This window comes from Salmo salar, chromosome ssa14 (genome assembly GCF_905237065.1).
Source record: "Salmo salar chromosome ssa14, Ssal_v3.1, whole genome shotgun sequence".
NCBI classification, from domain to species: domain Eukaryota; kingdom Metazoa; phylum Chordata; class Actinopteri; order Salmoniformes; family Salmonidae; genus Salmo; species Salmo salar.
Genome location: NC_059455.1, coordinates 16,210,493 through 16,236,424, shown reverse-complemented (window position 1 = coordinate 16,236,424; position 25,932 = coordinate 16,210,493). Strand labels below are relative to the sequence as shown.

At 43.9% G+C, this 25,932-nt stretch overlaps 2 protein-coding genes across 2 annotated transcripts in view; one reads left to right on the top strand and one right to left on the bottom strand.

Moving 5' to 3' along the window:
• Window positions 1–314: 314 nt before the first annotated feature.
• The window catches only part of LOC106568876 (xenotropic and polytropic retrovirus receptor 1 homolog), a 31,848-nt gene continuing 6,230 nt past the window's right edge, over window positions 315–25,932 (bottom strand). Inside the window, exons 2-14 of the mRNA XM_045693983.1 lie at window positions 24,185–24,236; window positions 12,061–12,162; window positions 11,462–11,682; window positions 9,911–10,060; window positions 9,584–9,749; window positions 9,167–9,354; window positions 8,513–8,692; window positions 8,104–8,266; window positions 7,292–7,486; window positions 6,798–6,964; window positions 4,756–4,886; window positions 4,324–4,545; window positions 315–4,226 (exon numbers count right to left, since the gene is read on the bottom strand). Coding sequence (XP_045549939.1) covers window positions 4,172–4,226; window positions 4,324–4,545; window positions 4,756–4,886; window positions 6,798–6,964; window positions 7,292–7,486; window positions 8,104–8,266; window positions 8,513–8,692; window positions 9,167–9,354; window positions 9,584–9,749; window positions 9,911–10,060; window positions 11,462–11,682; window positions 12,061–12,162; window positions 24,185–24,236 — 1,992 coding nt within the window. The 3' untranslated portion in view covers window positions 315–4,171. The remainder of the gene's footprint in view (window positions 4,227–4,323; window positions 4,546–4,755; window positions 4,887–6,797; window positions 6,965–7,291; window positions 7,487–8,103; window positions 8,267–8,512; window positions 8,693–9,166; window positions 9,355–9,583; window positions 9,750–9,910; window positions 10,061–11,461; window positions 11,683–12,060; window positions 12,163–24,184; window positions 24,237–25,932) is intronic.
• The window catches only part of LOC106568875 (dual specificity protein phosphatase CDC14AB), a 48,646-nt gene continuing 45,074 nt past the window's right edge, over window positions 22,361–25,932 (top strand). The window contains exon 1 of the mRNA XM_045693985.1: window positions 22,361–22,486. The gene's annotated coding sequence lies outside the window, so the exon portion shown is untranslated. The remainder of the gene's footprint in view (window positions 22,487–25,932) is intronic.

Here is a 25,932-nt window from a genome sequence, read left to right as displayed (position 1 = left end):
AGGGTGTGGACGTTACTTTAGGAATGTAACAAAATGATAAATATTTGCTTATTCCCCCACTAGGTCCATTGGTTGACCTAGAGAGGTGCAGTCTTCAGACCTGTAGAGACCACAATATCTGAAAATGTAACAACAGATGGGCATCACCATCTTAACGGGCGGGGGACCCAAGGTCACACAGGGTGTTGACTCGTTACTAGTTGTGCCCCATCTTTCGCGTTTTCGTCATGGAAAAAAAAACAAATGAATCGCTCGCTTATGCGGTGTCGATAATGGTTCTTATATAGCAGCTAAAGTGCGCAAGTAGGTACACATTTATGGCAAATCATTTATTTTGGTCAGAAATTGGACAAATCGGATGAGGTGGAATCTAGTTAAATATTGACTCATTGATCTACAAAGCACTGAGGCCCAATGAAAATCAACAGTTTGCCCTGAGACACTGGGGTCCCCTCCTCCCTCGGGTACAAACATTGCTCAACACTTATTAAGACTTATTAACAGGGATTACGCATGGCCGTTATTGTTCACCAGCTCCATTCAAGTCTATGGGCCTCTGTGGAGAATCCCATCTGAGCTGGGCAAGGCCGACAGGAAAGCTCAACCGTAAAAAGACGGGGCATATCTCAAATGACACCCTATTCCCTATACAGTTCAAATATTGCATGCTACTTCTAGTGCACTATATCAGCAATAAGGTGTTACTTGGAACTGAGACACTAATAGATCACCATGTTGTCTTCTCTTGGTTCTCTCCTTCACCACGTTATTTAAGACTAGTTCCCCCACACCACATTTAAGCTCCATCAGGCTTTCCACAATCACCATTACAGTTGACCTATGAACTACGAAACGCAGCTTGAGAAGTAGGGGCCAAATCCTAACCTGAGATATACTTGGGTTAACTCAAACCTTTGAACATCGTGCATTGATATCAATGGGAGATAAGTTATCTGGGCATATCAAGTTAGGAGTCCGCCCTATACGATTGCTTATATCTTTACAGTGTTAGTAAATCTACCTGGTTATACAGAGTGGGGGTTAAAACCCTCAGGTGGCTTTTAGGAAGGGAGGGATTCTGGGAAATGGTTCTTACTCAGTAAGAGCAGAACGCTTAAAGCTTTTGCCTTCATTAGAACTGTGAAACGCATTAGATGCATTCTAATATTCAAGTCTCCGTAGGTGAGCCAATGCAGACCCTTCTCTTTGGAGTCTTTATGTGAGAGCATACACATTGCATTTCTTGGCTGGAGTTACTAACAGAATGATACATTCAACAATTCTCCCCCCAAAGTGAGAAGTGTCCGAGCTAAGAACACATCCAAGGCTAGGAATAAAACGTAAAAATAAAAAACTGTCTGGATGGAATGACTTCGATTTCTGCTACAGAGAAATATGCTGTTCTACAGCAGAATTCAACAACTACTAATATTAAGGGCAGGTGAAGAGGCCAACCCCTGCACATCCCCAGATACACATGACACCTCACTCCTAACTGGCATTGGGTGTTCAGCCCTGCGATCTAATGGGATGGCAAGGACCAGGAGTTTTCCAAACTGACACCTGAGCAGGAAAAACGCTGGGCCCCAAGTATAACAGAGTCAGGGGAAACTGACCCTACTGATGGAAGAGAGCTGGGCTTTCAGAACAGACCTGGGCCGTGGTGCTTAGTGGACGCAAAGCAGCACAACATTGCATATAGAACTAGGATGTCTAGAACAGACGTAGGTATCACAGGTGGCTGGTGGCACCCTTAGGATGTGATTTTCTCTAGAAAAAACGAATGTCACACGGCCAAGAAAAAGTAAGGGCCCTAATAGTGAAATATCTTTTCTATAGATTTCATTTCTATCTGCTGTGCGTTATACGGAAAAGGTGCTGCAAGGATCAATCTGACGTCTGCGTTGGCCGTGCAGCATCCTACGGTGACGCGGCCTCTGCAGAAGTCTGGGCGTTCATTATTCTTGCGCTTCGCGGAGCAGCGCAGAGCTGTTGTGAAGGAAGTTGTCAAGGAAGTGAGTTTGTGTGTATGGAGCTATACGGAGCCATCCGCATTGTTACAAAATTTGCGAGGTGCACGGTGACGCTGTACGGAGCTCAATTTGGCCTCTGCGTGTCTCCGGATGGTCCGCAATTGCATCACACCCTCCATACGGAGCCTCCGACCACATTTTCGGATCAAGAATAAATGGGCTTTTATTGAAGCGTTACGCTTTGGAAGCACAGCCCAGCTCTCAATGGAATGTTTCAGATATTTGGCTAGCTCTAAGAGCAATAGTCGTAAATTCTGTCATTCTCACACCTACCACGGCTTACTGAGAGAGAGACTGTGTTAGCTCACACTAGTAAATAAAAAGAAGACATCCAAGATTTGGCATGAAAGTAAACAATGCTACATTTGAACCATATTGGTATAGGGGTCGTTCCATGTGATTCCAATCACTTTCTGACTGCACCCCTTTTGATTGGAACAAAACCTTTCATTCATGTTTGCCCATGGTGGAAGTGGTCGGAAAAGTGACTTTTTGGACCTGAATGTCAAAGCATTCAGGAGATGGAGGTGCTCAAAGCTGACCCATTTTGCATACCCCAACCTTCCATGAGACGTCCACATCACTGGGAAAAAAGTGTGATATCATTTGAAAGCTTACAAACAGGACTGTTAAATGATATGATTTCATTTAAGAACGTTCTTACATTTCCATTTACGCTATAAAGTCTATCTAAAATTTTGTAGCTTAGACCAGTGGTTCCCAAACTAAAGGGGTCGGCGGCGGGACGAAGACGACGACGATTGTCTAGCTTTCAAATTACTCTTGAATGCGCAAGGTGCAATTTTGAAATTGGGTCGTGATTCATCAGTTTTCCTCTTGTTATGTCAGTCATTGCAGACCTTTAGAGCTATTTATCAACTAGTCCATGTCAGCTAACGTTTTTTTTAGCTAGGTCTTTTAGCCCATTGATTTTGTTGTAATGTTTGAGTCACTCAGATATCACATGAACACGCAAAATATGTAGAACTGCAGGAAATTAGCTTTAAAATGGCCAAAAACATCTTCACCCCATGGCAGAATGTGTAGAATTACAGGAAATAAGATTTAAACCTGAAAAATCCTCTCCGCCATCAAGAGGGGGAGTGAACAGTTTTTGTCATGGAATGTCCTTGTGCCCATAGAAATAGACATGGGGGGGGGATGTTCCACAATGATGGGAGGGCCCCTCCCTATAAAGGTTCTGAAGACCGGGAAGGGGTGGGCTTGTTTTGAGAGAATTGTCCAATCAGAGCCTCCTGAGGGTTTTTTGAACATACAATGTCATTTTAGAGGATTGAGATGCCCTGAAGCACTGGTCTCTGATCAGCCTTATATTCAGACCGACCCATACTGAACCATTAGAACAAACTCCTCTCCCCCTTACTAACAAGTCTTTGGAACAGTTCTTATGGGCAACATTAGGCAGACACTTTAGCAGCCATCTCAAATCAGAACCTCCCCCATTTCACTACCAAATGTTTTAGGCATCTCTCCCCTCACATAAATAACAATTTAATTAAAAATAAAATAAAAACCATGGTATTCGTGGAAGAACTTATCACACATGGAAAGGACAGCCACATCAATACAGTAATCTTCATCATGTTCATCAAAAAAAAGGGCATAAGAAAGTCTTGGACCAGACTGATTACAGAGGAGTGTCTGATCACTGTTCAGAGTCCAACGCTCTCAGCCATCTTGAAATCAACAGTCCGTTCCCCGTTTGTTCTTCCTGATATTTACATCCACATTTACACAGTCTTGGTGTTTCGTCTATGCCCCATGAAATATAAAAAATGACGGGTGACGTCGACTCAGCACTAAATGGTCCATGAACGTAACAAAACAAAGTGGCTTAAAAGTAGCTGTTCCAAGGTGTGTGTGTGTGTGTGTGTGTGTGTGAGATATTTGTCTCCAGTTGTTATCCTCTGTATACGCCTTTATTCGTGTCTTTGCACGCTGTGTGTTGATGCAGATAGGCAGCTCTGTGATGGACTGATGAGGGGGGCGGGTCATCAAATGATCGATGGACTGATTGATGGGGGAGGAGGGGGGGAGGGGGTATGCCCCTACGAGGGACGTGGTCCTTTAAAGAGGTTCTGAACCCATGCTATGGATGCAATGGGTCTGGCCTGATGTCAGGTATCATCGTCTGTGTCCTCCATGAGAACTTTGGTGTCCCGGGTCTTGGTCCTGAGGAGAGAGAGAGAGAGTTTAGTAGAGGGGAACACAGCCATACGTTATTACCATACTGTAGCTTTGTGTGTGTGTGTGCAGCTGTTAACCGTACTGGGAAGCGAGGCGTGGCCGTCTCAGGGACATGCTGTAGGAGCGTTTCCAGTTCTTCTTGCCCAGGCGGTTCCGGACTCCGTCCTCCTGGTCCATCATCTGCTCCAGCAGCGTTTGGTCGTCAGCGTTCAGCGGAGCCACCGAGATGTCCCTCACGGCTCGGAACTCACCACAGTTATTCAGGTGCTCGTTCTCCAGACGGAAGAAGTTCCACACAAAACGTCTGCAGTGGAGAGGGGGGGGGGGAGGAGGAGAATCGAGTGAAATGTTGTTGAGGGAGGTATTTAGTGGTTAAATGGTCGCCGGTTGAAACCTTCAGAAGGGCTCTACCTAGTTACCACAATAGTAGGCATAGACTGAAATGTTAATTCAATGAGAAAGGAAGAGAATGCAAAGAAAATATAGGAGAGAGAATAAAATAATGTAATCTCACCTGAAGACCTCCAGAGGGGCGAGGATGGTAGCAACAATGTCTGCAGCTGAGGGTATCCCACTCAGGGAGAGGGGTATTGTCCAGGCAAAGCGCAGCAGCACATCCTCCAGTATGGCACAGTAGTAGTAGGCCTGAACAAACACACGCCTGTATTATCATCACATACACATCTTCTGACATTACAGAAGAATAGTAGGCCTGAACATATTTTAACGATGATTTACTACATTAGCAGACATCCTCTTACGGCTGGGCGATATGGCCTAAAAATCACATCTCCATTTATTTCCTAACTTCTGGACTATTTACGAAATACGTTTCTAAATAAGCTTTGTTGTACAATTAAAGGTCAAACCCACTGCATTTCAAACAGTCAACAGTAATCTAATGAATTCAGGGCTTGTGAAAATACACCTAGGCCTTCCACAACCATTAAACCAACTAATTAAATAATTAAATGATCAAAATAGTTTAACCTGTTTTTTTGTTGTTGCAATAATCACTGATCTGGCTTTCAGGTTTGTCGAGGAAAATATTTTGTTACAAATTTAACCAGAACCATGTATAAAGCACATTCACTAATAATGACTAACCTCTTGTAGCAGGCATTATAAAACAGGTCTCATAATCTCTCTAGCACAAGCCCACGAGCTAGTGAGTAGCCAGCTAATCTTTATATTTCAAGTTTAGCCAACTTGGATCTATTTTCTAGTTAACAAGGCAGAACAGTTTAATTGTTATGAACACACCCTTCTGTCCTTCTCCAACTGTTTGAACAGCAGGCTAGCTTGTCCACTTTGTTCACATGTTGAAATCAAGTGGCCTACATTCTTTCTCAGAATGAGAACGAGTTGCCAATTCCTTATATAAATTGTGTTTTATGTTTATTGCGCATTTATAAAACACAGATAATAAACTGGGTGGTTCGAGCCCTAAATGCTGACTGGCTGACAGCCGTGGTATATCAGACCGTATACCACAGGTATGACAAAACATGTATTTTTACTGCTCTAATTACATTGGTAACCAGTTTATAATAGCAAAAAGGCACCTCTGGGGTTTGTGGTATATGGCCAATATACCACGGCTAAGGGCTGTATCCAGGCACTCTGCGATGCATCGTGCCTAAGAACAGCCCTGAGCCATGGTATATTGGCCACATACCACACCTCCTCATGCCTTATTGCTTAATTAGACAACTAGTATAACAGTCTGTGGCTAAAATGCTGCTAGCGGTACTGCGATGCCGTGCGCGACACTGAGAATTAATTTTCCAGAATCAACGTTCATTGATACTCCTGTTTTAGTACTGTTAGCTCTGTGTGAACTTTGAGCAGTTGAGGGTATCGTTAGAAAAGTGAACTTGTCCTCTGTTACAGTAAAATAATGTCTCAATGTGTTTGTGTCCATATGACCCATTCTGTTGGACCAAACCTCAAATGCAAATAGCGAGTTAAAACTGCTTGTCAGAGAGGAAGAAGTGATCTCTCATTTTGTGGGAGTGGCAGGGGGAGGGGCTTGATGTCTGTGTGTGTGTGTGTGTGTGTGTGTGTGTGTAAACAGAGGAAGAGGCAAAAGTGAGAGGTTTCACAAATAAGCCAAATGCTTTTCTATGGGCTTATTTCGGACCTAAGCTTGTTGACTGCCTTCGCGCCTCCCTCGCGCCTCCCGCTCCCATTGTTAGGGCGGAGACATGAGCATCTTGTCATTATACTCCGATCGCTGGTGTAAATGGAAAGGTGCACACACAGCAGAGAAGGAACGAAGGAGACGAGACCAAAAAGACAACATGAGAACAATCGGACATAAACGCTCATGAAAACTAAAAAACTTGATTCTTGCGATACAGGCATTTGGAATATTGCGCAGAAACATACATTCAAATGAGTTACATATCGACCAGCCCTACATCCTCTCTGTTCCTCTTTGAGGCATATGTTTTTCCCGAACAGTGTGTGTGTGTATTTCTGTACATAGACGATTACCGCTACCCATCTTATATTCGTCATTATGGTCGTTATGACCAAGAGGTGTACACTAACTTTCTGGGGGTAGACGATCTCCTCTCTGAGTATGGTGTTATCTCCTGCATTGCGGTCAAACAGGCCCCAGTCCATCTTCAGATCCCACACCAGGGTGTAACAGGAACTGACTAATGAACAGCCAATCAGCAGGTAGAAGAAGATCTGGGTGTCCTCATGACGCACAGCTAGGAGGGGAGAGGCATAGGGGTCAAGGGTCATATTCAATCACTCAAATCACTGATCAATCAACAAAGCAACCGCTCAATCAACGATTCAAGCGTTTGGTCAATCAATCAACGTAGTGCATACGAATAAACTACAAACGTTAGATTGCAAATACCATTACTGTACCAATCTCTCCTCGTTTGTTGTTCCATTGTTTGTGGATCCTCTCTCCTCTTATGAGAATCACTGGTATATGCATGTCAACCGTCGTAGTGGCCCAAAACAGTTCTGTACTTACGATATGTCATTTAGATCCCTATAGATGGCTATAAACGTTCTCTCCATACCTTTGTGGGTGCTGTAGAGGGCAGCGAAGGTGACCACAAAGAAGGTGGTGGAGTATTTCCCTGCGTTGACCAGGTGTGGGAAGGCCCGCTTGGAGTCGCGGTAACGCCGCAGGCACTGCACAAAGCGGAACCAGGCCGGCAGACACTGGATCACTGCCCGCACGCCGTACGAGTACGAGTGACACACGCCTCCGCCTATCAGAATACACATCGATTAGGAATTAGACAATCAAATTCAGCACACGTTATACGAGTAGGAGTGACAAACACCAGCACCTATCACAAAGCACATGATCAGTCGACCAATACAATCTGCCTAATACGTTCCATTTCAATTCCTGTCTGTTGGATCGGACATAGAATTTATTTAGAGGAATTCAATATCCTCATGAGTTTTAGCTGGAGTTGACTCCAACACTTAACACCCATGCAAAGAATAACATCAACGGGATAAAATGCGCTTGAACAAGGCTAGTTGGTGGTGTGTATGTTTATTTGGACTGGATAGTGTTTGGAGTGAGCTGTCTGTGGACCAGGTTATGTTTGTTTGGACAAAAGTCTTGAGGGTATGTTTAGTGTGGGCTTGTTTTGACTGAGATTTGTATGTTTGGATAAGGCTGCGTGTTGTGATGAGTGAGAGTGAGAAAGAGAGAGGAGACGGGGATAAAGGAGAGGAAGAGAGAAATGAAAGTAGCCACCAGAAATTAGAAAAGCCCTGATTGTTCAGCTGACTGATTGAAAGTCAAACTAACAAACTTATTTTCCATAGAGCTTGGAGTGTGTTATTGTGTGTGTGTGTGTCCGTTGCTTACTGTCGTGCAGTAGCCCGTCTTGTTGCTTCCAGTCGAGCTCAAAGCTGTAGAAACAGATGAGGTACTCCAGGTCCATCAGAACCACCCCTAGAGAGTTCAGCTGGTCGGCCAGCCAGAAGTCTGCAAACTCTACCCTGTGGAACGGGGCTGTCACCACACGGAACTGGAGGACAGGGAGGATTAGGGAGAAAGGTAGAGAGGTGGGGAATGGAGAGAGGGAAGAGAGAGATCGTGAGAGGGAAAGAGATATATATTACTGACTAAGGATGCATAGGACAACAAAGACAGAGCATTTGGCAACATAAAATGTTGCCCTTCCCCCATCATGATGACAGGCACATGTTCAGACATGTTCAGAGCCCATATAACATTTGACAGTGCACTTCTACATTCATTCTGAGCGTCTCACCAGCAGTTTGAGGAGCCAGAAGCGTGACTTGTAGTAGAGGGTCTTGAAGGGGTTGATGAGGAAGAGGAAGAAGAAGCCGTAGAGGACCAGCGGGTTGGCCTGCATGGGCACCAGGATGGACTTGGAGAACAGACAGGACAGGATGCTCATACACCACAGCACCCCCAGGAAACCAGCAATCTATGTGGAGGAGAGGAGGGAGGTTAACTGGTGTTGGAATTTGATTGAAAATGCTATCTATTACAGTGTCATTCCGTTCTACTGCTTATTGCTATTGCAACAGTTGATTTGCTCCTTTCATGCCAATAAAGCTAGTTTAAATTTAAGAGAGAGAGGGAGAGAATTCAAGCAAATGACTTGATACTAACGCGAAAAGCTAGATTCAGTAACACTACACTAAATGTGACCATAAAAAGCCACATAGGTAGAAGTAATAATCAGAACGATATGACTAAAACTCAACCAGTATCCAACAACAAACTTCTGGGACCAAACTACTATATACGAGCCATTCAGAAGACGCTTTTATCCAAAGTGACTTAGTTATGCGCGCATACATTTTACTTACGAGTGGCCCCGGGAATCGAACCCAAAAATCCTGACGTTGCAAGCGCCATGCTCTCCCAACTGAGCCACGCGGGACCAAACTCTTACCTCAAAGAGGTGCTGGTGGGAGAGGTTGTTGCGGGGGTTGAGCTCGAAGATGAGCACATGGTTGACCCCCGCCTGGCGCCAGCCGTACGTGTTGATGCCCAGCAGGAAGAGGAACTCGATCAGCAGGAAGCCGCCGCGGTAGATCCTCACCAGTGGCCACACGTTGGCATTCTCTATCACAACCGCAGCTAGAGGGCAGGATGGTTAATAACCCATTAATAACATATTAATAACAATAACCCATTAATAACTCTTTAATAACCTTTAACCCATTAATAACACATTAACGTTAGCTTTCTGTCAACAACTGAGCTGTCAAATCCTGAACTAGCGCACTTAGGCCCGTAGAAATGGGGAGGGAGGGAGGGAGGGAGGGAGGGAGGGAGGGAGGGAGGGAGGGAGGGATGACGGTCGTACCTGTGATGACGACGGTGACCATGAGGACGAGGAAGACGCCACAGTACAAGCCGACCCTAAAGGTGGTCCACGCCGGAGCAGGCTGTGCAGCACCCAGTGGGGGCACTCGTAGTCTCTTCATGGCTCTCTGTCTGTCTCCTCCCTCCAACTCTTGTGTTACCAGGGCCTGAGGGAGCGGTGGAGACCGAGCGAGAAAGGAAGAGATTGTGTCACAGCTAAAAGACAAGATGATAAGCGAATAAAACTGAAATGATTATAGTACATTGCTACTAGCCAATGCTTTTCATTGATAAGAGGGGGAAACAAAATGGCTGTCCAGTCCAGTACCTCAGTCTCAGAGATGAGCTGGGTGATCTTCTTGCAGGTGTAGAAGGGGGCCACCTCCACGTGGGCCACGCGCCAGTCGGCCCCCCGCGACGTCTCCAGGATCTTATCATGCTTCTTCAAGATCTTACGGAAACCTGTGAAGTTCAGATTCTGGGGAGAGGAGAAACAGTTGAAGGGTTATAATAGGAGTCTCCCGGAGAATTTTTAGGACGAAAACTTGTTGCAATGGATCAGAAGGTGACACAGGACAAGGTTAGGGTTAGCGGTAGTGTCTAGGGTTTGGTGATTAGGAGCTGGTACCTAACTTGGTAGTTCTGCAGCAGGATGAGGCTGAGGTAGAATCCTGAAATAGTGTATAGGGGGTAATATCTAGGGGTAGTGTCTATTAGGTTGGTTGGTATACCGTATACCGGGGTATTTGGAAAAAAGGCCACGGGAATGTTTTTCGATACCGTCAAAACTATTTCTTTGACGTTTTTCAATATGTTGTAATATTTGTAGCTACCTTTTTAACACCTGCAGTCAACATGTGCAATACATTCGAGAGATAAAACGGATTGTGTTCTTCATTTCACCTGTTTCACATGATCTTACAATATGAAGCTTACTGTAGTTCCCCAGAACAGTTATGCCAGTCACGTGTTTGTTTGTAAATAGCACAACGGGAGAAAGCGAGAGCTGGTGAGTCCATAGCAGTCTATCTATCGACGAGTCTCTGTTGTGCAGCGCACATGAGGTGATGAAGTTACAATTCAATTCACTACTAAATGTTTGCCATCAGATATCTCATAATGGCTTTCTGCCAGAAGTCAAAGAGCTCTGGATGAGTTCTGTACAGCTGCCATTTTTTCCCTGTGCTTCCTACTAGCGTTTTTTTTTGTCTCCTCCGTTCTTCTCCCCTCTGCTCCATGTACACATGCTGCTCTACCTTCAGAAAAGCATGCATCACAACTTGGCTCATTTGCACAATTTCTCTCGTTCACGTTCGCTTGTAAATGTCCACACTCACCGAAAATTACATTTGGTAGCTACTAGCTATGCTTGCATAGCTTTATGAGCTGGATTTGCCTGTCTTTGAAATTAGTTTGTTCGTTTTCGCACGTTAGCATTTAGCTAACAGCGTCTATGTGTTTTCACTATTAGTTTGTGCTACTTTTGTTAGTATTCTGGTAATAGAGGCCCAATGGGCTTTTCTTGTGTTTTTAGCACCCCCTTGTGCGCTATGCCGGTAATACCTTAAATCCCTGGATGAGTGAAGCCCGGTTTTACAATATAAAAATCTGGATACCGCCCAAGGGTCTAACTTTGTAGTTGTGCAGCAAGATGAGGCAGTGTCTAAGGGGCAGTGTCTAGGGGGTAGTGTCTAGGGGGCAGTGTCTAAGGGGCAGTGTCTAAGGGGCAGTGTCTAAGGGGCAGTGTCTAAGGGGCAGTGTCTAAGGGGCAGTGTCTAAGGGGCAGTGTCTAAGGGGCAGTGTCTAGGGGGCAGTGTCTAGGGGCGGTGTCTAGGGGCGGTGTCTAAGGGGTAGTGTCTAAGGGGTAGTGTCTACTAACCTGGTAGTTCTGCAGCAGGATGAGGCTGAGGTAAAACTCTGAGAAGGCCAGTTGCAGGTCTTTGATGTTGCGGTGTTTGCAGCGCTCCTGCTGGGACAGGTGGAAGACGGCCTTGCGGCGGCGACGGAGGCCCTGCATGCTGCTCTCCCGCTGGGCATCCAGTGAAGACTGCAGCTCATTCTGCAGCGTGGCGAAACGGCGCTGGGCCTCGGCTAGCTTTTCTGGGAGAGAGAGAGAGGGGGGGGGGGGAAGAGAGGGAGAGGCAGGGTCATGGGAAGAAGGGGAGAGAGAGGGAGATTGAGTAAGAGAGACCGGGAGATTGTGTAAGAGAGAGGCAGTCTGATTCGGTCTCTGTTGCCTAACTATTGGTCTTTGGCAGGAAGACTCAGTCCCTAAGGGATTCATGTTTGTCTTCTGACCAGATGGGTCATTAGTGGCCTAGACCTGTGGAGGAGAATGTGACTGTTTGCTAGTAATGCAATGTGAATGTGCTGTTGGTCTTTTTTTGGTACAATCATAGAAATAGGCTAGCTAAGTAGAGAAACAAACTGTGGTTTGGTTATATCAGGTGCATGACATCGAGCAACATGCACAGTTACCAGAGTAGAATGTGTTGATTTTGGCCAGCTCCTTCTCGCACGTCTGAAAGAACTTCTCCTCAAACTTGGCGTAGTACCTCTTGACTGTGTCCTCGTCTGTGACTGGAAAGACAGGAGAAGATTTGAAGCACAAGGAAAAACGAGGTGATATTCATCTTCTCTCTTTTCCAGACAAGCTGATGTTTGCAAATGTCTTTGAGACCTTGCTATTTTTCCCACGTGTGATATTGAGCAGTGGTCCTTTCGCCAAAGATAGCCTCAACCCAGTCATTTCACATATTTGATGCATTTAAACACTAGCAGCCCATATTTAACTATCTAGTCAACTTAGAAGAAAGCTTGTTTAGAAGGGAATACATCAAAACATGTGAAACGACTGGAGTCTTAAGTAGGGACGTCAAACGTTCATCCTGCTGCACAGACCCTATGGACGCTCTAATCTAGAGCGCCTTGTTAAAATTGTGCTTAGGAGCATTTCTAAACTCTCTCCATGGTTAAAGTAGAAAGAAATGGATGTCATTATTGTAAATGTGTGAGTATGCTACATTTACTATCCTCATATATTGGGGCGGCAGGGTAGCCTAGTGGTTAGAGCATTGGACTTGTAACCGAAAGGTTGCAAGATTGAATCCCCGAGCTGACAAGGTAAAAATCTGTCGTTCTGCTCCTGAACAAGGCCGTTTAACCCACTGTTCCTAGGTCATTGAAAATAAGAATTTGTTCTTAACTGACTTGCCTAGTTAAATAAAAGGTAAAAAATATGGAAATACTGAATTAATTATATTAAATTACACTCATTTCCATATGGTGGACAAAACATATTACTACATTACACAAGCTTGCATTTTCACCACAAAGTTTAGTGGAATGAAACATCCGTTTTACGTCAGATTGGAGATGTTATTATAAAGAGTGTATAGTCATCACGCCAACACTAAATGGATTGCTTCAATCAGATTCACATATTTGGTTAGGTGCCGTTGATTTTGTCATACGCGTCTGTCCGTCGCCGGACTTAACGACATTGTCATTTTCAAACTTGAAATAGCACAGACAATTCGGGGCGTTCTCTGTATAAAAGTCGCTGGCCACAAACTAATACACGGATTTGACAGTCATCACTGAAACGAAAGCAACCCGTCACTATTTAGAACTACGTGTGGAGAGACGATTCGTTGAAATGATCCAGTCAAAAAGTTTTTGCGTTTCCTATTTCATATCTACCATAAACATTTTCCTACAAGGAGATGAGTTGATAAAAGCCTACTACAGGTTCTCATCTATCGACAGTTACATGTTGTATACCCAGGTTTGTTGTGGTTTTTCTTTTAAAAGGAGCGCAAACTATACCTGTCCCAGTTCCATTGATTTCAATACAATATCGATGCGAGTGATTCATTTGCACGCTCTATTGATTACAGTAGAACAAGCTAATCAATTTCAGTCTAGAGTGACCGATTGGTAAATATTGGCGCCTGAGCAGTTTTTCAAATGGTACTAATTTTGCAAAATACAGTAATCTGAACACAAGTGTGACGTGTGTGTAATTTTTGTCTTCAACATATCACAACTTATTGCAGCATATTGATTATTATATTATATTTAAAAACAGTGTTTTGACACTGCTATAATTACAAATCCATGACAACAAGAAGCAGCAATTTTCAACTTATGTTTTAGTAATATAAACTGTAGCTTTTACATTATTCTTCAGGATTCTACTTAATCAGGCCAGAACTAATGAACTTGCCCAAAAACATATGATATATTGATTTTGATGATATTAGTGTCTTGCCTACCTAAGTCTGCATTGACAGAGGCTGTCCTAAGAGATGGTACGGTATTGTGAGGCTCCGTAGAGAGCAAGTTTTCTGTACATACATTACACTGTCATTACTTAACCTCTCGAAGTTAGCTTATTCAGCACATTCAGGTGGCATGACATGGTGGAGATGACGTGGACAGTGTTATGACAACAGACAGCAGTTCTAGTACGTTCATAACGCTGAGAGCTGCAGAGGTCTTTTCGAACGTAGAACAGCTAGCCATGTCGGAGAGTTCACACACAGTAGAGGGTGAGAATGTTTTGATAGAGGTGAAAAGCGGCTTTGCAATGTTTTGAAGGAAGAGAGCTAATGTTTCATAGAAGGCTAATATTTTCATGCAGAGAACACAGCAGTGGTTAGAACACTAGACTGCTGCGAGAGACTGAAACGGTTCCAATTTCTACGGGAAGAAAATGGACGGACATGTACGACGTGTTCTTTACTCCTGGTCCTCCCGGAGGCCCTGCAGTGTGTGCAGGTTTTTGTCCCAGCTTAGCACTAAAACACCCGATTTCATATTGTGGATTAGTTGAATCAGGTGTTTAAAACGGTGTTACACTTGAGACTGAAGCCTGCACACATTTCAGCTTTTTAGGAACACTGGTCTAAAGCAGGGAGGGGTATTCAACCGGGGGTCTGGGGGTATTGTATGACATACCTACAGGAGAATATCTTCTTTCTAATAACGTCAACTTTATTTCTCAACTCCTAATATTGAGCAAATTGGGTGGTTCAACGAAATGAGTGTCTTTTGCATCCCTTTGATATTTTAAGTATAAATTGTGCAGCAATATTGAATTTTAAAAGCCTGTTATATTCCATGAAGTGCCCTTTAATATAGACCACATGGAGAATTCAATAAATCAGATTTTCTTTTATATGAAGAAAGATTTACTAAATTGCCAACATTCTGCATTTTGACATGCCCTCCGTGCAACCTCTGACTTCTAGGAAGATTTTAACCACCATTTCTCCAAGTTTTCACCATCACTGTGAAGACCTCGTTATTTTGTTGCTTTGTCAAAGTCATTTCTGAAGATTATTATTTACTTGTGATTCAAAATCTATACCTCATTTTAAAGGTCAACCCTGTTACCTTAAAGTGTGGTGTCAGGAAAATAACCTCACACTCAATGTCAACAAAACAAAGATAATCGTGGACTTCAGGAAACAGCAGAGGGAGCAGCCCCCTATCCACATTAACGGGACAGTAGTGGAGAGGGTGGAAAGTTTTAAGTTCCTCGGCGTACACATCACGGACAAACTGAAATGGTCCACCCACACTTCTCCTTGCCATTTTTCATTCACCTGATAAGACATTTTTGTATTTTTTGCTAATGTATGATGGGGTTCCCTGGGCCGCCGGTTTAACTGAGAGGGGGGGGTCTAAAGTCATTTAAAGACAGTTTAGTATGTGCCTCGATACAGTGCCGCCTCGATACAGTGCTGCCTCACTCCTGTAATACCTCAGAAGGCCAGCAGGAGGAGCCGTTGGAGAGAGGGCAGCGGGATGGTTCAGAGTAATTCCCAGTGTTACAGTATTATGTTCACTTACAGTAGAGCTATGGGTAGTCCGTCCAGACAGGTGCCTCTGACTCAGTGTCTGAGCACTATCTGTGAGTCAGAACAACCAGACTGTGGTCTGGAAAACACTGGGTGGCTGTCAGGGATATTTCAAGGAGTCTACCTTCCTCTTACGTGCTCATGTAGGGTTCCATGTACGTTTTTAATCAGGTGCATTTGTGCTTGGATAGATTAGAAACTGGCACATACTGTGGCCCCCCCCACTGGAGTTAAGGAAAATTACATCCTCGATGACTTGGTTTCCTGAAATCGGTTTTGAAACTATGGTACAAAATCCCATGTATTTTGTAGGACCAAAGATGCTGAAATGAACTAGAAATGTGATAGGCTGGGATGATCTGAGAGGAAAGGATTCATCACCCTAGTCGCTTTTTGCCTTAGATGAGAAACGCTGATTCATAACAAAACGCTCATCCTTCCACTTTCTGTAGAACGAGTCTATCATGAATACATTACACACGCAAGGACACATGCATTCAGACATTTGCAGCAGAAGATTAATCACTGGAAGGGTTTTTTTCTGGATCAAAATGGGGCTTAGACAAAGGGTGTGGTCAGCCAGTCAGAGCAGCTGAATTCTGTCCGGTGCCTGGGCAAGAACATTTGAGGCCCCCATCTTGGCGGTGTAGTGATTTGTTTTTGCAGTTTTAAAGCAAATTTCCTGCAATTCTACACGTTACCATGGAGCTGAGAAAAAAGGTTGCCAATTTCATGCATTTTGCCATGGCTAATGCAGTGTTCTAATGCTCAAACATAATAACAAATTCAATACTCCTCAATTCATAGTTTGGGGAATTTTCAATTGTCCCTGACTGTCTAGCTTTTATTTTGTTGTTAGTCTTCAAAGATTATGTAAGAAAAAAAAAAGTATATAGGTCCATATCTTTTCTACATACTTCATCTGGTTTCAGTCATTTAAGTTTACACTGAAAGTGTTTTTTATTTATTTTTTAAACTCCGTTTGGACTTAGGCAGCCCGAAAAAAAACATGTAGGCAGCCCGTCCAAGGATTTTCTATGCAGAAAAATCCCCTGCACTGGTCTGCAACAACAACAAAAACTGCTATGAGAGAGGTCATCGTTAGTCTGAATCCACTGGAGGAAGAGAGGATGGGGAGACTGATGGATGAGTGAATGGATATAATAGCTAAAAGAGACAACTCAGAACACTCCCTGTAGAACTGTATGCTGAACAGGATGTTAGTCTGTGCTAGTGCTGTTGGCGGGAAAGTCTCCAAATATCCCTTTTACTGGCCTTTCAGGCTCTCTCTGTTTTGCACGTGTCTTCAGTCAAAAGGTCGTAGAGAAATGTAAATTAAATGTTTTTATAAAGGATCTTCACAGTGCTTTCCCCCTACTGTCCTCTAATAAGCTTCGGTGACGTCTCAGTTCGCTAAATCTAGCGGATGACAAAAACAAGTTCAAAGTTTTGAGGGAGAAATACATTTTACGTAGATGGGTAATGACATGATTTTAATTTCTTTCTTCACATAAATGTATGTGTTATGACTCCAGTTTCAATATACAGTGACACATGATGACCAAATCTGAGTGGGGACTATCCAAGAGGGGTTGTTGTGACTCTGCAGATTAAATAGAGCTCATTTTATTAAAAGATATGCTATTTTATCTCAGACAGGGATCCTGACTGTGGCTGAATCATGGACTAAATTGACAGTTCTTCCTCAATGTCCCTTTTCTTGTTTTTCCATTGTCTTAGGCCATATATACAGTATCTCACAAAAGTGAGTACACCCCTCACATTTTTGTAAATATTTGAGTATATCTTTTCATGTGACAACACTGAAGAAATGACACTTTGCTACAATGTAAAGTAGTGAGTGTACAGCTTGTATAACAGTGCAAATTTGCTGTCCCCTCAAAATAACACAACACACAGCCATTAATGTCTAAACCGCTGGCAACAAAAGTGAGTACACCCCTAAGTGAAAATGTCCAAATTGGGCCCAATTAGCCATTTTCCCTCCCCGGTGTCATGTGACTCGTTAGTGTTACAAGGTCTCAGGTGTGAATGGGGAGCAGGTGTGTTAAATTTAGTGTCATCGCTCTCACACTCCCTCATACTGACTGGTCACTGGAAGTTCAAAATGGCACCTCATGGCAAAGAACTCTCTGAGCATCTGAAAAAAAGAATTGTTGCTCCACATAAAGATGGCCTGGGCTATAAGAAGATTGCCAAGACCCTGAAACTGAGCTGCAGCACGGTGGCCAAGACCCTACAGCGGTTTAACAGGACAGGTTCCACTCAGAACAGGCCTCGCCATGGTCGACCAAAGAAGTTGAGTGCACGTGCTCAGCGTCATATCCAGAGGTTGTCTTTGGGAAATAGACGTATGAGTGCTGCCAGCATTGCTGTAGAGGTTGAAGGGGTGGGGGGTCAGCCTGTCAGTGCTCAGACCATACGCCGCACACTGCATCAAATTGGTCTGCATGGCTGTCGTCCCAGAAGGAAGCCTCTTCTAAAGATGATGCACAAGAAAGCCCGCAAACAGTTTGCTGAAGACAAGCAGACTAAGGACATGGATTACTGGAACCATGTCCTGTGGTCTGATGAGACCAATAAACTTATTTGGTTCAGATGGTGTCAAGCGTGTGTGGCGGCAACCAGGTGAGGAGTACAAAGACAAGTGTGTCTTGCCTGCAGTCAAGCATGGTGGTGGGAGTGTCATGGTCTGTGGCTGCGTGAGTGCTGCCGGCACTGGGGAGCTACAGTTCATTGAGGGAACCATGCCAACATGTACTGTGACATACTGAAGCAGAGCATGATCCCCTCCCTTCGGAGACTGGGCCGCAGGGCAGTATTCCAACATGATAACGACCCCAAACACCCCTCCAAGACGACCACTGCCTTGCTAAAGAAGCTGAGGGTAAAGGTGATGGACTGGCCAAGCATGTCTCCAGACCTAAACCCTATTGAGCATCTGTGGGGCATCCTCAAACGGAAGGTGGAGGAGTGCAAGGTCTCTAACATCCACCAGCTCCGTGATGTCGTCATGGAGGAGTGGAAGAGGACTCCAGTGGCAACCTGTGAAGATCTGGTGAACTCCATGCCCAAGAGGCAGTGCTGGAAAATGATGGTGATGGTGGCCACACAAAATATTGACACTTTGGGCCCAATTTGGATATTTTCACTTAGGGGTGTACTCACTTTTGTTGCCAGCGGTTTAGACATTAATGGCTGTGTGTTGTGTTATTTTAAGGGGACAGCAAATTTACACTGTTATACAAGCTGTACACTTACTACTTTACATTGTAGCAAAGTGTCATTTCTTCAGTGTTGTCACATGAAAAGATATACTCAAATATTTACAAAAATATGAGGGTTTGTACTCACTTTTGTGAGAGATATATATATATATATATATATATATCTCGCAACTGTACAAAGGTGCAGAAGATGTTGCTTGAATACCAATGGGATCTTAATATTATTGAATTGCTATGAATCCCTCAATAGGCTATGGGCTGCCTCTGCTATATATCACCCAATAAAACCCTTTTCTGGTGTGATGTTGTTTATCATGTTCAATGTACACAAAGTGTACAAAACATTAAGAACACCTTCCTAATATTGTGTTGACCCCCCCCAGTGTAAGAAGTTAACGTTAATCAACCCGGGAGTTTATCAACTGCCCCAGGGCGTGGTAACAGTCACTGTAGTACTGGTAGCCAGCCCCTGTTTAACTGGTTTGGGTAACTCTATATAGCTCTACAGAACTGGGTCACTGAGGCCGTCTGGGCCCCGAGGAGGGCTGACAAGATTGGAGATATACACCAACCAATCTACACACAGCTGGGTGACACACTGCCAAATCACAGGAGAGGCTGACTAGTAGGCACACATTGTTGGCCTATTTGGTTGAAGAAAGACCCTTAAAACTATTTTGACACGGTGGGTAAGATGGTGGTGGCAGTGAAGTCAGACTTGTGAGCGTGCTGGTGAAGTGACATCATGATGTCTGTGTGTGAAAATTAACGGGCGAAACCAACCTCACAAGTCTGCAAACCTCAGCTGTTTCCAAGGACCATCATTAACTTTTCAATTACATTCAATTTAGCCTAAAATGGGCCTGTGATTATCGTTAGTCTGCCATGGCAAATAACAGCTATTTACACCCAGTTCTGGCACACACACACACGCGTAATGGCACGAAAACAGCAGCCGAGATAATCAACACACACCCACACACATATTCATAAGCAACAGCCATTCATAACTGTCATTTACCACACGTGGGTAGGTCGCATCCTCGCTCCCGTTCTCTCTGACACACTCACACAACACACTGACGAACAGCTGCAGCGATCACAACAATCACAGTTCTATTATCATGTGTTGATTGGAAGAAAATAAAAACGGTGCCTTTCGGCCTAATTCATGTAGTGAACGCATCTACGGCGTATCATAGCGATGAAAACAAAGACGACTGCGGTCTGCAGTTGAGAGTTTGGAAAGAGTAGGCCTACTGAACAAAGAGCTAAGGGTATTAACAAAAATCAAAAACACTTGGTTGAGAGTTTCACGGTGTGCGGACTGCGGTGTCTTCTTGGTTATATAACACCAGTTGGTTACTACATTGCTATTACAGTAAACACACTGGGAGCTTAACAGTGTCCCAATACTTTTTTGCCGACAGCACTGATGAATCGAGTTTCAACTTGGGCAACACTTCAGGCCACGTGTCCACTGTCCAGCCATAGCAACAGCACCTACAGACCCAGAGATCGACTCGCTCCAATCCTATCAGTGGCAGTGATGTTGAACTATGAGCGCAGATGAACACAGGAATCTGTGTTTGTTTTTGCGCCGAAGAAACCCAGGGATATCCAGTGTCTTCAGAACATATTCAACCCCCTTGACCTTTTCCACATGTTGTTGTGTTACAGCCTGAAATGAGATGGTGTCACTGATCTACACAATACCCCATGATGTCAAAGTGGAATTATGTTTTTAAGAAACGTTCACAAATTAATCAAACATTAAAAGCTGAAATGTCTTGAGTCAATAAGTATTCAACCCCTTTAGGCTTGCCATAACAAAGTTCAGGAGTAAAAATGCTTAACAAGTCACATAATAGGTTGGATGGACTCTGTGTGCAATATTAGTGTTTTTTTTTAATGACTAACCCATCTCTAGACCCCACACATACAGATAATTGTTAGGTCCCTCAGTCGAGTAGTGAATTGTAAGCACATATCCAACCACAAAGACCAAGGAGGTTTTCCAATTCCGTGCAAAAGGGCACCTACCTAATGGCACCCACCTACCTTTTTAAACATCCCTTTGAGCATGGTGAAGTTATTAATTACGCTTTGGATGGTGTATCAATACACCCAGTCACTACAAAGATACAGACGTCTTCCTAACTCAGTTGCTGGAGAGGAAGGAAACCGCTCAGGGATTTCACCATGAGGCCAATGGTGATTTTAAATCAGTTACAGCGTTTACCTGGGGCGGCAGGTAGCCTAGTGGTTAGCGCATTGGACTAGTAACCGAAAGGTTGCAAGATAGAATCCCCGAGCTGACAAGGTAAAAAAAACTGTCGTTCTGCCCCTGAACAAGGCAGTCATTGAAAATAAGAATTTGTTCTTACTGACTTGCCTAGTTAAATAAAGGTAAAATAAAAAAATAATAGCTGTGATGGGAGAAAACTGAGGATGGATCAACAACATTGTAGTTACTCCACAATAGTACTAACCTAAAATATTCCAAAACATGCATCCTGTTTGCAATAAGGCACTAAAGTAAAACTGCAGCTTTGTCCTGAATACAAAGTGTTACGTTTGCGGCAAATCCAACACAACACATCACATTCCAAATACTTCATATTTTCAAGCATGGTGATGGCTGCATCATGTTATAGGTATGCTTGTCATCGTTTTTCAGGATAAAAAGAAACTGAGTAGAGCCAATCCTACAGGACAACCTGATTTCAGTATGCTTTCCAACAGACACTGGGAAACAGCAGGACAATAACCTAAAACACCAGGCCAAATATACACTTGAGTGGCTTTCCAAGACGACATTGAATGTTCCTGAGGGGCCTAGTTACAGTTTTGACTTAAATCAACTTGACAATCTATGACAAGACTTGAAAATGGCTGTCTAGCAATTATCAACAACTAATTTGACAGAGCTTGAAGAGCTTTAAAAAGAATAATGGTGAAATATTGTACACCTCCCCGTGCGCAAAGTTCTTAAGAGGCTTACCTGTTAAAACACCCCTAGAGTAATTTGATGTGACGTCACTTTGAATACTGAATGTGTGTTTATGCTAGAGACGTACAGTTTCTTTCAGTGGTGTTCGTTTTTACCCTGTTATTTAGAACCTGACGGACAACTATAAAAGCTCAAACCAAGTGTAGTCACCCACTGGCTCAGACAGCTGAACAGACAAAGACATGTTCCCACCAGCACAATTTAGGTGAAGTCTCCTCCTCCCCTCTAAACATCACATATTTATTGCTAGGCAGGAAGCTAAGTGATGTGGCTAATAAACTGTTCCTTCTTTCTCCTGACCTCAGCCCCCATTCCTCACTAATCCACAGCTCTCCACCCTATCAGTGACCGCAAGCATGTGATTGCCTTTCCCTCACACAGTAACATTCCAAGCCCCTGGCTCATATCCAACCTTAATTGACTCCACCATATACATAACCAATAACTTCTGGTGTAACAACCAGACTGTGGCCCTTCTCCTTTTCCATAGGATATAACAATATTTCAAGTTTAGACGTCAGAACCCATCAGTGGCAACAGCTCAATCCTCTTTCTGACGGTTTTATAAAGCTTGCGCCAATTCCATAACATGGGGCGTGTGAAAGGACACTCTTACGACAGTGTTGTTTGTTGTGCTCTACGACATCCACAGGCTTTAACGGCAGTCATCTGAACATTGACGGCCAGGTCCTAATTTCCAAGATGTCTTCTCACAAAACCGACTGTCCAGACTGAACCGTTTGAGCTACAAAGGAATAAGTCAACAACATGGACAGGTAAGACTCTCACAGACATTTAGCTCTGACGCACACAAGCTTTAGGGGAGTTGGCACGAAGCTAACCCAGTGCCGGGCCTTAAAAATCACACAACGTGAATAGGGTGCAAAAGTGCCATAACCAAAGTGACTAAATACGGGTGTAACAAATAAATCCTGAGTTTGCTTCTATCGCCTAGATATAGGACGGACACGTCAACCTTATTCCTTAGGATTCATTTTTTTTACTCTGTTTTGCCATTTTATGAATGTGTTATTGAATGCGTTTCTATGGGCTATAGCAGTAAAGGCCAAAATCAATATAAAAAATAAATAATAATATATACTTTTTATTATAAACTGGGTGGTTTGAGCCCTGAATTCTGATTGGCTGAAAGCCATGGTATATCAGACTGTATACCACAGGTATGACAACACATTGGTAACCAGTTTATAATAGCAATAAGGCTCCTGGGGGGTTGCGGTATATGGCCAATATACCACGGATAAGGGCTGTGTCCAGGCACTCCGTGTTGCGTCGTACATAAGAACAGCCCTTAACAGTGGTATATTGGCCATGTACCACACCTCCTCGGGCCCTATTGCTTAAATATACCTACAGGGGTCCTAAAATTCTAAATCAAATAGCTAAATGATCCATGGTATGACCATCTTAATATATATATATATATATGTGCGTGTGTGTTAGCTTAAACCTATAGGAGTTATTCATTTTTTATTCCACTTAGAGTATTTTGTGTAGATCATTGATAAAAAAAAAATAATAATACAACTAAATCAATTTTAATCCCACGGTGGGTGGCTAAAGTATTTGAAATAATTTCAAATAGTATTTGAACCCAGGTCTAACACACAGACATGCACACGTTTGATAGAAAACCATTTCTATCCCTTGAAAGAAGCTACACTGTATAATACTCAGCCTACATGCCTCCTCAAGCTTTGACTCGCCTAACGCCTCTAACTTCAGGCACATCTCAGGGTTGATAGATACCAACTCTTTTCACCCTAATCAGCTACACTATACAATCCTCCACCTACATGTGTGTACCGCAGTTCCCTCCAAGCTTTGACTGTGTTACAGACCTCAGGCTCCTACAAAAGGTGTTGACGGGCGAGTGGAACAAAGTAGCCTCTGTGGCCTGGTCAAACGTAACAAGCTGGATTAAGTCTTCAAGCTCACAATACCACGCAGACACCACAGGGAACTCTTAACGACCATGCTGCGTTGCACTGAGAATCACGCTGTAGAAATGGATTAGCCGTCCAAGAAACTGAGGACAGCTATGATGACGCCAGCGACGATAGAAAAGGTCTGGAGCAAAGCATTCTGTCATTCTCCTTGCTGTTAGACCAAAGACTGATGGACAGAAGCTTCATTTAAAGAAAGAGGGGTATTTGAGGGATGAGGTTTGCTTATTGTGCACTTTTCTTCCTCTCCCTGGCTCAACACTCTTCCTCCGCTCCGTCTTTCCTTCTCTCCATTTTCCACTTTGCCCAGCGCTTTTCTCTCCTGGTCTATCTAATGCAGGTGATTGACTTGTTCTTGCATTGATGTCTGCAGCAGTTTGATACTGAAAGGCCATTGGTTACCTAATAGTGGTGTGTTGGGGGGGAGGGTTGGGCCCTAATAGTGTGCAATATGCACGTTCGCACGCGCACACACACACACACACACACACACAGAGCTTATTTTACCTTCGATAGAGGGGGCCTGGTCCTGGGCAGAATACAGCATATCCTTGAAAGCCTGCAGAGCAGAAATAGAAAAACAAGAAAGGGGTAAATAAAATAATAAGAATAATAATCACTAACCTAACTAATTGGATGACACACAAAAAGGCCTAATGCACTGCAGACATTTTGTTTCAGGCGACATGACTTATGTTTCAACATGTAAACACTTTAAATGATGCACTTTAGGTGCACACATGTAAGCCTGCAGCACAATGTGTTATAACAGCACATGATACAGTGTGACTATTTTACTCGCATATGCGCCTAAATGTTTTGCTGTGCGTCCCAGATTTTTTTTATTTAGGAGCACCAGTGTGCCTAGAAATATGAAGGATTATTACCTCATATTTTTCATTCTCCTCAATGTCTTTGTGTCCGCCTACATTTCTTTTTGTTACTTAGCCGCACACGTCCTCCTGGTAAAAAAGCTCAGCGTAGAGCCCTGTGATGTGCTGTAGTGTATGACTCACGACGCTGCCGCTCCTTAACATGGGCAACCAGATTACTCCACTGCTGACTAGCTAAAACAGCCAGGCAATTTCTGCCCAGGAGCAAGTAAGCAGGCAGGCAGGCACTGAGGTAGACAGACAGAGGCCAGAGAGAGAGACCAGAGACAGTACAACCAACCAGCCAGCCAACCAACCAACCAACCAGCCAGCCAGCCAGCCAACCAACCAACCAGCCAGCCAGCGGAAGCAGCCGAGCTGCGTGATAAAAACGGGTCATGCAAATCTAACAATAGAGAAGAAAGGTGAAGAAGGGGAAGTGTTCTGTCCCAGCTTTCCTTGGCATCAGGATGACAAAGGAAACAGTCAAGGTTATTCTGGTGCATCACGGAGCCAATCACACAGAACAGAAGGTGCTTTTTCGAAGCCCTAGCCCCCTAGCCAGAGTCCAGACAATGGGTTCAGAATAGACAGAGTCAGCAGCAGATAGCTACTGCAGTCTTTCTACATCTCTGTGTGTGTCCCGCAGTGCAGAGAACAAGAAGCCACTCGTTATTGTGGAGAAGCCAGTGAGACAGACGACAATACAAGTCCTCGGTGCCAATAGAGCCGCATGGTCAAGGTCACTCATGCTCTGCTGAATGAGTGGATTCAGTAGATGTACAAACAAGAGCAATGAATGAAGAGAACGAATGGACAAATGATTGGGAAAGAAGTCTAGTTCACTGGAAGACAACCTATTGGTTGTTCTACCGACGTGGACAAGTGCAAACAGGAGTTTCATAGTCCTGTTTTATTTCTGCCCATGGTGGATGATGAGCATGTGGTGCTGTCTGTGCATGACCTGGGATCAGCCATTGCGCTCTGGGTTCATTGGCATACTTGTGTTGTGTGGGAGTGTTTGGAGTTTCTGTGTGTGTGTGTGTGTGTGTGTGTGTATTATCTTACAGTGGGAATCGCAAATCAATCATTCCCAATCATTCAGTGTTTGCTGGTTCTTTATCAGGGTTCCACACTGTCACCTTATCCAACTTGTGTGTGTGTGTGTGTGTGTGTGTGTGTGTGTGTGTGTCCAACACTGCCAACCCCCACTGTTCCCAACAACAATGATGTAGGCAGATCCATTCTCACATGCTTGTTTTCTTCTCTCGTCATGTGACTCCTTGGAACAACAGCTTCACCATCAGGCTACAATAACAGGCATCCTCAGTTCCTCAGTCCAAGAGATGCCTTTTAAAGTGTCCAGATAAATGTTACTCCTAG